Source organism: Desarmillaria tabescens, assembly GCF_030435595.1.
Source record: "Desarmillaria tabescens strain CCBAS 213 chromosome Unknown EV420scaffold_93, whole genome shotgun sequence".
NCBI classification, from domain to species: domain Eukaryota; kingdom Fungi; phylum Basidiomycota; class Agaricomycetes; order Agaricales; family Physalacriaceae; genus Desarmillaria; species Desarmillaria tabescens.
The window spans coordinates 141,140-152,694 of NW_026848392.1; the positions used below are offsets into that span (position 1 = coordinate 141,140).

Here is an 11,555-nt window from a genome sequence, read left to right on the forward strand (position 1 = left end):
CGTGAGTGATACTACATATTTATCCTATCCCTAATCGTATTTATCTACCCTCTAGGATCCTTCCAGCTGGTGCAACGGAATCTTGTATGGTACACATTGCTGGGAGCCTATCATGGTATCTGTTTGAAAAGTAATCTATTCCCATTGCACGGTGTCATTTGATGTTGACTTATGGCTGATGCCCAGTGATATGGGTTCTGTGTATCAAGTATGGGCGCTGCTTGATGCTGAACATCAGGTAGTGTTACACCTGGTAGATCATGACTTTGTGCCTCATAACAGGCTATTCGATGGCATGATCAGAAAAAGAAGTGGTCTCAGAGGCAATGTGCTCACTTTGAAAGTGAAGAATGAGTTCGGGCCGATACGTCGACATGACTCTAGCAGATGAAGCTAAGACGAGTCAGACCTTGAAGGTGTAAGTCTGTCGTATTACACATATCACAGTGATGCTAATGTATAGTACCAGCCACATCGAACGTAAATTCAGTTTCAATTTCATGCACGAAAGCAGTATGTAGTGGAGTACGCATTATCCGCGGTATTTGTGAATATAGATGTTCTACACAATTTGAAGCAGGATTTTCCATAGAAGATGGGCGTAACACGCGTATATCGCGAATGTAAAGCCACCGCGTCGTCATCTTTCTTTATAGTGAGATCTGATACACTCGGCCTCGCATTGAGGGGAAATTTTTAAAAAATTCAAAACTAAAAGTGGAAGATAGTACAGGAATGAAACAGGCGAGTATTACAACAAGACTCCGCGGATTTGTCGATAATATCCATAGGGCGTAAGGGACTATACTCTGTCTAGAAAACAGTTTGCGGGGCGCACAACAGGCTAGACAAAGAGACGGGTTGTATCGGTGTCTCAAAGAGGACAGGAGACCCTTTATGCATGTACGGAACACTGCAGGACTATGAGAGAGGAAAGGGCGGCAAATAATTCGGCACATGTTATGAACTTATATGAAATATTACCACTTGTTGTAGAGGTATAAATATAAGGCCGGATTTCAAGAATAACATCTGGTCTTGCAGTACCATGTCATTCACTCGATACAGCGCAACTCTCTCTAATCTAACATCGATAATGGGCAACGAAACTCTCAGTAAGTCTTTATGATGCACGTGAAGACCACATCTGAACTGCATGATATAGGGATGGAATATCAAGATGCGATCATGTTCTGTAACAACAACCCATCTCAACTTGCTGGGTATGGGGATATCCAACATCTTTTGGCAGAAACCATGGTAGACTCTGAATCTCGACCGGATGCCTCATTCATTGTGAATCAAGAGACAAGAGAAGAAATGGTCTTTCAAATGCAAGGGATCGTTCTCGAAGTCGCCCTGCCTCCGGTACACGGCAATGCAAACAATCAAAGGCTAGATGTTCTGCTATTCTTAGTTTGTTTGTAATGTACTGAGATCGTATGCAGGGTTTCCGTTAATCATCTCCAACAATCCATAACTATCATTGGATTGGAAGGTGATCGCCAGTTCGTTGAAGCATTAGCGGCAATCAGCTGCATGCTCGATCTGTTGAGCCAGTCAGAGATGAACCACGTTCGTGCATTGCCGCAGACGCGAACGGGTAACGGCGCCCAGGTCACCTTTCGCAACCGGCTGTTAACTCCTTTGCATGCGGTGAACAAGGACGATGTTGTAGCTTTGCCAGCTGCGGTTGACCCTCATAACTTGCTATCGAAGGAGCTTCAGCCTAACAAATTCTCATTCACTGAAGACTCTAACGTGTCACTCGAGAAGTACAGCCGGACAGCTGATGGACAGTAAGCATTCATCATATGTACAATCTTCGGTCGTCTGTTGATGGAAGATAACCTGATACATTCATACCTCCAACATAGATCCACGTGTTTTCCTCCCCGGACAGGTTGTAAATGTAGGAGTATCGTTCTGTTTATGTAAACGCGGACCCAGCCTATCATTTGTTCAGTGCCTGGACAGTATAGCCTTAATGTCAACTGTGGGAGCCCCTGTAAGAATCTTATCCCTGACTATTGAATTGACTAAGAGCTTACATGAACAATTCAGTTGGTGCAAGCCATGGAAATGGCGAGCAGAAACCATGAAGTGCAGCGTCCCTTACCTCGCAAGCGCAGACAAGATGTCATGAAGATTGTGTAGATCAAAGGTCATACCTTCTGCTTGTAGCATCTGAAATCTCTCAGCCTCATATGAGATGATAGTATTGTAGAGCAGTAATCTCAGTATTTACATTGTAGCCAAAAAAAGAAATAACATATCAATGGGTACAGAAAGAACATCATGGACTGAACACTTGTACCCGTTTTAACCCCTACTCAGACAGCTCCGAATCGGAATTCCACTCTACATGCTGATTGAAGAAAACGGTCTGCAAGGCATGTACATATTGGGCCTTGTTCCAGTCTGACACCTCTGCCTCGTCAATCCATCATGCCAACTCCTCCACCTGTTGCAAGATGTCATATAAGTTTTGGAGAGCATCATGCAGCTCATGAGCCGAGGTCGATGGGGGGAAAGCTTGTATGTACTTGAGGAAAATTGCTGACATGTTACCCACAGTGTCATCAAGGCTGCTGTCAAGCACCATGAAGTCGATTGGTCCAGGTACACTGGAAGAATAAGCGGGGATAGTGGGAGGTGTAGTGTCCAAGAGTGGGTCTAAACTGGATGCATCTGACCACCCATCAGACTCCGACTCGGTGTCGGATGGTGAAGGATTTTGGGTGCACGTGCTGTCTTCGCCCTTGTTGCCTTGTACATCACTATAACCCATTGCCCATGAATACAAAAGATAGCCATTGTGTTTGAAGAATGCTCACCATATGCATGTAATGGCACCACAACATTTCTGCAGGTAGTGCTCGTTGTTTAGGCTCAGGAGTGGAGCATATGAGTCTGTTGCATTCATGTTGATGGACGCTGAGAGAAGCCTTGACGATAACGAAGGGACCAAAGCGCTACAAAGTTGTGCATGACAAAATGTAATCAAATTTCTGGAAGCATGCATGCACCACATTATTACAAGGTTTTCTATTCAGTATATGCAGAGACCCTCGGCGCTCTCAGACATTCACATCCAGAGACCCAAAGCTGCCAATAGTTGTCAAGATGACCTGATTCCATCAGACACATGAGTCGCTGCCCTGATGCTTGAGAGTATCACTTACTGCATGTCTTCAAGCGAAAGCTGAGAGCATCAGCACACCAGCGGCTTGTTGCAGGATGCAACCATGTTGTTATATTTTGTCTCTATATTCGTGGTTATCATACACTGTCTCTATATCATGCAAGTCAGACATGAACTTCATGCGTGTCATAGATGCTTACAAAGGCTTTCACTGTCCCTGACCAATGATAGGTTAAAGAGAGGGCATGTGCATGTTGTGCCATGTTGAGTGATGGGCATGGACAGTCATATGCCCCAATAGCGCATTCCGCTTGGGCATCGTGCATGGAATAGATGGCATCCTGGAAAATAGGACAGGATGTCTACAAATTTAATCGTAAATATATCATATGTCTGACTGAGTACAGCATGACACTGACCTATCAAGGATTTGATGCAAGGACCAGCAGCAGCAAGGTATGATGGTGCCAATGATCAGGAACAGGATGAGTCCCCAAAAAAATTCGGACGTTTGGAGATAATGCAAAACACACCATTTCCTGTTGGAGATCGCATTTCCCATGGTCTCCTTTTTTTACCTCCACCCTTCATCACGATCTAACTGTAAGTGGTCCCAGCATGTCTATCGCACCCATACCAATTGTAAATGTTATATGTAGATAATAAAAGGAATATATGATGCAAGATAGTAAAAATGAACACCGAGAATGGCAACGCAACATGGAACACACATTCCTTGACCTTGAAGCTATAGTCAATGATGAAGACCAGGAAGACAATGAAAGTGACGAGGACATAGAAGGTACGTAACCTCTGACATGTCCTAGATATACACCAATGCAATCTAGACTTTATCGATGATTCCGATTTTCCCGACGAAACGCTGACCACCGCTAAACCTGCACACAAAGGAGGTGGAGATGAATTTGACGCGATGATGGAGGATATTGCGAATTGCTGGATATCAACCAGATCCAAGGCGCAAAAAACCAATGAGTGCCGATCGAACATGGACTATCGGTTGGGGAGCAACCCCAGTAATATTCGTTGATTTGAAAAGCAGGATTATCTGTTATGGAGGGTATGATGTGAGGTGAGTACAATTTGTATGTTTGATGCGTCATATTGAGTACATCCAGTGTTTTCAAGAATATGAGGCTATACAACATATAATGTCCAACACAAAAGGACATGATATATGCTCTGCTTTCTACCGCAATAATCGATGTGGATGGATATATATGGAAGCACCTTACAATGAAGTTGTAAAAAAATTCCTTCTCATGACACCCAGAGTACGGAAGATGGGTTATGCTCCGCCATGGTATTTCAGAGTCGAGTCAATAGATATTGCGGAATGGGGAACTATCCTCCACAAAGATGACAAGCAGCATCTTCAAGCTGGCTCATGGGTCTGCATTAAATGTGGACTGTATTGAGACGACATTGGTGTTATATACGAGACTACACCGGGAAACGTTATAGTATTGCTCATTCCTCGGTTGAGCCTCAAACTGCCTATCATCCAAGGAAAACGCCGATACTGACCGGAACACCCAGCTCCATCCCACCTATTTGATCCTTTACGGTTTCGAGATGGTGCAAATGCAACTAAGCATGAAAGGACGTTCAATGACACTGTCACAATTTTTTGTGGACATAAATTTATAGGAGGACTCATGCTCAAGAAGATATCTTCTTACGGAGTCGAGGAGGCCAAGCGAATCGAACCGCATGTCGCAGGCATATATTTGACCAGCAATTTACCGGTCTTGCATGAGTGGTCACAAAAAATGCCTCCACCACATGGGTGGTTGTTCAACGTCGATGAACGGGTATCAATCAAGTCGCTGGGCTCAAATGGCATTGTAACTGGATCCACACGAGATTGTGTACAAGTATGGCACGAAGAGACATCGACAACAGTCGAGACAACATACTGGGATCTGCGCAAGGACTTTCAACCAGGAGATTTCATGGTGGCAACTACAGATGTGCTTGAAGGACACCAGGGATGGGTAATTGAATTGCAGGAATCAGATCTTGATATCGAAGTGGTGGTTTTGGAAAGAAACACTGATGGGAAACAAACATCCGTCGAGGTAAGTGGTCAAAGTCACCAAAAAAAAAGGAGAGAAAGGCAGCAAAAACTGATCCATTGGTAGTTCTTCACTACTCATGCAAATTCCTTGCGACAAGGTGAGCCATCTGACAAGATATATGCTTTCCTCCAACAAAACAACACACGCAAACAAGAACTGAACATGCAGACATGCAAAGTACCATGGATAGGCATACAAGTAAATGTTTCCATACCAGGGTGTAGAAAAGCACATGGAACCATAGAAGATGTCGTCTTGGATCTGAAAATCCCCAGCGGTGTCAAAGTTCTGGTCCGATACGACGCAACATATGATCCAAACAGACCATTCTCAATGGAGACCGTGGCTTATGAGCAAGTCACGGAACGCAGGTCAGCAGTTGAACATACATTACGATACACTGACACTAACAGACTTCAAGATCAAGGTGGCCTTTATATTCATACTGTCCACTCTGGCCAAATGAAATGTTATATCACCCACAAGCTGAATTCCTCAAGCAAGAGCGATATATGTTCGAAGGTTATATGCTACCGAGCACAATAATCAACCCTCCCCAAAGGGAAAGAAGCGCATCTCCAATCCACAGATGCACACCACCGCTTGAGGGTGAACACCCACCACCATCGATGATTATTACTATGGAAGATGTGGCATGGAATCCGAGAGCAAGTGACGAGGAAGGACTACCGAAGGACCATTGGATATACCAAGAAGCCTTCAGGAACCAGCAACTCGTGGTCAAAGCAGATGGGGTAGAAAAAACCATATGGGCGGAAAATGATGGTGACCAGGTTATCCTGCTATATAAGATCGGACGTGCGACAAAGACGCTAAAGCCAAGAACTTTAGTTCCTTCACACCCAACACCTCGGGATACCAACGTCTTCGTGATTGTACACAGGGAACATGCCAGCAAAACAGTTCGACCTCACTGGTTTGACAAACATGTGATGGGTCACAAGTTTCGTGTGGCTGTTGTGATACAGAACAAAGGAATGCTGGATAGTCTGACAGGAGAAGAGCTGGACGTAGAATCGAAGAACATGATGAAGATGGCAGAAGCAAAGGAGGCGACAAAATTGAATACAAAACTGAAGAATTCCATAATTGTAACGGTACAAAAGAATAGGTGTCCTCTGAATTAATGTAACACATTGCTTTGATCTAAACCAGAATGTATACTACAAGATGTGCGGTTTTAGAGCCAAGTCTGTTCAGATTAAGCTTGTTCAACGATATACTACAAAGCAAGCCGTTATCCTTCATGCCATCATACTCGTAAGCTGTGTTCGGTAGAAATATACGGGAACAAAAATGCTCTGCTCCAAAGTAAATAATGAATGCCAATACATAAGCGCACGTCCCACCTTGTACAGGAACTGTAAGTTGAAGGTTAATCGAAGTCCGGGCGGCATACTCAGGCCAGAGCTGAAAAGACATTAAAGGAGGTGGAGACTCGAACATTGCACTGTATTGCATATACCCACTGCATCTATGTGCAGATATAACATGCTCGAAGGCGGACTGGAACCCACTGCCATTCCATGAATGAAATAGTAATAAGACTGTCAACCAATCCTGTATAGAAGCCACAGCCGCGGCAGTCATTGGTTGTCCCATTTGCATCCATGCCAATGGACCACATATGCTGACAAAAGACGTCTTTGCATCTGATAGATAATGTAACATCCTCTGTCACAGTGGACATAGGGAAGTATGTTATGCTCAGTATCTCCCCGCATCGTATCAGCTAAATCAGCGACACCTGCCATAGATTTACCAAATCAGCGGAAACTTTGAGGATAACGAGTGAACAAAAGATCACGTATACGATCCTGACCAGAGTCAAGAAGAGCAGAAGTGGTTTTCCCTCCATTAACACCCATAGATCGGAATATCATACCAATCAGACCGGTCACCTCGGTGGAAGCTACCCATGCATCTTGCCAAATGGTGCTCTGAGACCAATACAAGTAGAACAGAGGTGTTAACAGAGAATCGTATGTGCAGGACCAGTTATCGTGATCCCACTTACATCCATATAAGGAATATGACTGCATCATGTCGTGTTTCTTTTGTTTTTTAGTACTGCCATGGCTTTCACCATCTTCTCTAGCACGCTTCATGGCTTTTTCATCATATTCAACATCGTAGGGTACAGAAGCCAAATCTTCAATTTCTATTATCTGACCTTCTTTGAACCCGTTTCTGATGAGGGTATTGTGAGCAATGTTCTCAAACTTGTGCATTTCCAGTTTGAGGTCAAGTGGCAATGGTTTATTCAAGTCGGATAATGTCACCTTATCTGCTATAAAAAGACCATTTCTGTTGGTAGCATGTGACATAGCAACATAAGCTTGATACCCTCCTTCACTGGGATACATCAAAAGGCCATCAGGCATGGTTTGTCCTTGTGCTACATGACCAGTGCAAGCAAAACCTGGTTGTATGGGCACTTGTTCACGTGTAACCATAACGAACTCGGCTTTCCCAGACTCTCTGACCATCTTGTGTTTGAATGTCCAAGACACGGGCTTTATGGGAAAGTATCCCGTGGGGAGACTGGAGAGTTTGATTTTCGAAGAAGGGAACTCTACAACGATAGCGATAAGATATGTGAAATTGTATGGGTCATTGGCTAATTCAAGATGACAGACATAACCTTGAGCCCCATTTGTTATCTTCAGATCCATCGAAAGGTTGCGATACTGTAGAATTACTGGCATACCAACATAGAATGGTATTATACTGGGCAAACCCCCCTGATTCATCAAGGCAGATACATCTTGGTTCAGCAGAGCCCGTCGGTATTGCTCGGGAACAATATGACCGTTCACCTTGTCCAAAGCAGTGCAATTGAATAGATGAGTTTCAGGCACTTTGCTAATAGCCTTGTAACAATTAATCGCATGACGAAGGAAGTTTGTAGTAACGATAGCCACAGCTTTACTATGTGCAGGTGCACCCATATCTATGCCATGTGGATGTGAGCTAGAACATATAACGCGTTCATTGAATAGGTCAACATCCTTTTGTGTGCATACTCTTTCACATAAATGAGAAATGGCCTGACTATATTCTTCATCCGCTTCCATTCTTTTCTGACGGTGCAAGAATATGGCATCTGTGATCAAGTTCCATGCCATACGACCAAGTCGTTTGTTAAGATTCTCATGGTCCACCTTCTGATTATGAGTAGCACACGCATAAACAGGAGAACCTCCAATGGGAGGATATTGATACAGATCACCGCTAAAGATAACCATCATACCACCAAACCACCAATTCAGCTGGTTCTTGCCATAATGGCAGGCGGCATCGATCTCCGGTAAAAGCTCCTGCTGCAGCATAGAGACTTCATCTATGACAATAACATTGACATCTTTTAGCTGATCTCTGAGCTGATTCCACCCCTTCACGGTCATTGTCACATACAAAGTGTCTTTCCTGCCAAGGGATTTATTGGTGTGTTTGAATGCTTTATTAGATATGCGCAAATCAAAAGCCTTATGCAAGGTCATCCCATCATTGTTGGAAGCGGCTGAACCGGTGGGAGCCATGAAACGGATAGTGTGAGCAGATTCGAAAGCAGCCATAACTTCAGTAAGAGCCTGAACAACATAGGTTTTCCCCGTACCCGCCTGGACCCATCAAGAACAATCTCAAGGGAAAAGGCTCTACAGCGGAAGGAGTCGAAGAGGGCTGCGAAAACTTTCGCTTCACATATGTGGTAGCCATTAAACGAAAAGCGTACTCCTGTTCAGGGTTCAACTTCCATTTTGTGACCATGGCATTCATCAGTTCCAGCACAGTTTGCCTCTTCTGAGCAGCATGGGACAAAGTGGCCTTTACACCAATGACAGGAGGTGGTATAAACACAGACAATGAACCTTCATCATGGTCAAGATCATCGGATGATAAATTATTTGTAGTAGATCGAATGGGCAAATTCGAGCTACCATCCGTCTGCTCTTTTACATCACCTGCGTTGAGCCTGGATGCCATCACCTGTGCTTCTTGATGTTTAATCTCTGACTGCCAATCGGTCATCATGGCAGGCATGATCTTGAACCCGTACGGCACTGAAGAGCTGGAGGCAAAACTCGATCCTGTGCATGGAACATCCCACGAAGGCGCAAAAAAATTAGCTTCACCCAAGCGCACGAGTTGCACATGCGCTTTTGAATTGCATGCTTTATCTGCATCAGTCTTACCAGTTAGTTCGACGAGACTGTCTAAATCCTTATGCGCAAACATGTTTGTGACCAGCTGCGAACTCCTGGCGAGTGACTGTCGCTTTCACAAACGCTCAGCATCCCTCTCGTCCTCGCACTCATGCATGGCTTCCCAATTCGACATGCACCGGACTGCTTGTTCACTAAAGCTATAAGTCCTGAAGACTTCTGAAACTGAGTCGGCAGGATGCAACAACGGAATGTTGAGATGAAAAGGTTTGAAATGCGTGAGCATAAACAATGCATAGCAAGGATCATTCACTCTAGGTAACTTATGGCCGATAATTCTAGGTACTTTCCTAGTACGATATGGGTATTCGTCAATAGATGTATGCTCCACGATCTCATATGTTTTATGCAACGAATAACCAGAGAGGAGTTCGTAATGAGGAAGTCGGGTTGACCTGGACCCTTGTTCATATTCTCTGAGCGGATCATTAGTACATGCAGTGCGATCGCGCTTATGTTCCACTCTGAACCTTGCAACAAAATCATAAAACGAGACATCAAACAACTCTGGATTGCGGTGCAGGTAATCTTGCACCTGAGACCTCTTTGATAAATTCCCGTCTTCATCCACGTGAAGGGTAACAAATGCGTCCTCCACTTCCTTGTCCCCATCAGTGTCACCAATCTGACAATAAGATTTTGCATGCTCCATTAGGAGACCCGACATCATAGGTACTGTATCGTGTGATCGAAATGCCTCCTCTTTGCCTCTAATAACTCTGGCCGCTTGTTGAGCATGGACTTGTTGCTGCTTTGAATATTGGGACAAACACTTGTGGATGACAGTGCGAGCCCATAAATGTGTATCACTTGTTGACCCAGTGGCGTGGGCACGAAGGACAGCATCTGCTAATAAAGTCAACAGCTCATACATTTTAACGCTCATTTTTGTTATATAATCCGTGATATAAAACATGGCGGATTTACACGACTTTCCTGACAATACAAACCTCAAATCATGATTGAAGCGACCGAACACAAGAATCGACCTATTATGATAGTTGACCCAAACATCGCAACATGCCGGAACAATTGACTTCGATTCGGGATCATAGAAAGAGATGGAAATGTAGTCATGAGGAAATTGAAAACGACAAGTGCTATGATCATATTTGTAACAAACCGGCTCATGCACATGATGCTGAAGATGCTCTCCCACATACTTGACCTCCTGTTTGATCACAGATCGAAAAATGTCCCATTCTTCGGCAGTCGCGTCCTCACTAGGTACAACAGGAGGCCTTTCAGTTCTAGGATTACCATCGTGATCGAAGGGAATTCCATCCAGTAGATCGTGTACAATGATATCATCAAGAAAAGCAAAAAACCGGTCCTGGAAATCCCTAGACTCCTCCAACTTTCTATGCAGTTCAGTAGGATTCATACATCCTTTTAATATCAGCAAGAAATGTCCATGATATGCTCCATGACCGTCAGCTCGTCCGTACCGTAAAACGCTTCCAGGTGACCCAGGATGCCTCCTGCTTCTGTGGACATGCACTGTCAAAATCCCACCCAAACATATATTGGAATAGACATCGCACCACGAAATCAAAGAAGTCCATTCCAGCCACCGGATCTTGGGCAAGACGCAATCCTCGCTGAGCATATTCTGCAATCTGAGGATATCGTTCATCCAAATTAACAGTCTTGTCACCCCACATAAACTGAAATATGGGACTATGTGCAGGAGCAGGGTTTGCAGTGAAAAAAAGGTGAAACAGTCCAAAATGGCCTGCATATGCCCTCATCTCATTTCGATAAAGTACCTTAGATGCCTCGGAACCTGTGATCTTACCAGCTATGGCTTTTACCTGACCAAGGAGTGTAAACACCTTCTGGTGCTCTGACGAAAGATCTTGCATACAGCCCTCATGCTCCAAATGATTAGCAACTGCTCTTATCGTATCGGGTTTAATCGATGCAATATCATCTGCTACACAATCAATCTATCTGATTTCACAGCGAAATGAGTGAAAAGATGAGCCTGTCTTGCTGAATCATATTCATGGTCCACGAAGATGAATGCATTGTGATGTCTAAAATCTCTACATACAGTAT

At 44.1% G+C, this 11,555-nt stretch overlaps 4 protein-coding genes across 4 annotated transcripts; 2 read left to right on the forward strand and 2 right to left on the reverse strand.

Annotated features, from left to right (window-relative positions):
* Positions 1 to 1,048: 1,048 nt before the first annotated feature.
* Positions 1,049 to 2,146, forward strand: EV420DRAFT_1486584 (uncharacterized protein; the record flags this gene model as incomplete). The annotated part of the gene is made up of 4 exons (XM_060470415.1): positions 1,049 to 1,115; positions 1,166 to 1,424; positions 1,449 to 1,799; positions 2,065 to 2,146. The coding sequence occupies 4 exons, from the start codon at positions 1,049 to 1,051 to the stop codon at positions 2,144 to 2,146; spliced, it is 759 nt and encodes a 252-aa protein (XP_060323053.1).
* Positions 2,147 to 2,446: 300 nt separating this feature from the next.
* Positions 2,447 to 3,408, reverse strand: EV420DRAFT_1486585 (uncharacterized protein; the record flags this gene model as incomplete). The annotated part of the gene is made up of 4 exons (XM_060470416.1): positions 2,447 to 2,780; positions 2,838 to 2,975; positions 3,186 to 3,205; positions 3,346 to 3,408. 4 exons carry the CDS (start codon positions 3,406 to 3,408, stop codon positions 2,447 to 2,449), a joined length of 555 nt encoding a protein of 184 aa, XP_060323054.1.
* A 457-nt stretch (positions 3,409 to 3,865) lies between these two features.
* Positions 3,866 to 6,379, forward strand: EV420DRAFT_1486586 (uncharacterized protein; the record flags this gene model as incomplete). Its single annotated transcript, XM_060470417.1, has 9 exons — positions 3,866 to 3,947; positions 3,994 to 4,059; positions 4,118 to 4,238; positions 4,440 to 4,570; positions 4,706 to 5,247; positions 5,311 to 5,344; positions 5,465 to 5,618; positions 5,669 to 6,143; positions 6,257 to 6,379. The coding sequence occupies 9 exons, from the start codon at positions 3,866 to 3,868 to the stop codon at positions 6,377 to 6,379; spliced, it is 1,728 nt and encodes a 575-aa protein (XP_060323055.1).
* A 3,965-nt stretch (positions 6,380 to 10,344) lies between these two features.
* Positions 10,345 to 10,878, reverse strand: EV420DRAFT_1279887 (uncharacterized protein; the record flags this gene model as incomplete). Its single annotated transcript, XM_060468171.1, has 1 exon — positions 10,345 to 10,878. A coding segment is annotated over one exon (534 nt), but the record flags the coding sequence as incomplete, so codon positions are not given.
* Between the last annotated feature and the right edge of the window lie 677 nt (positions 10,879 to 11,555).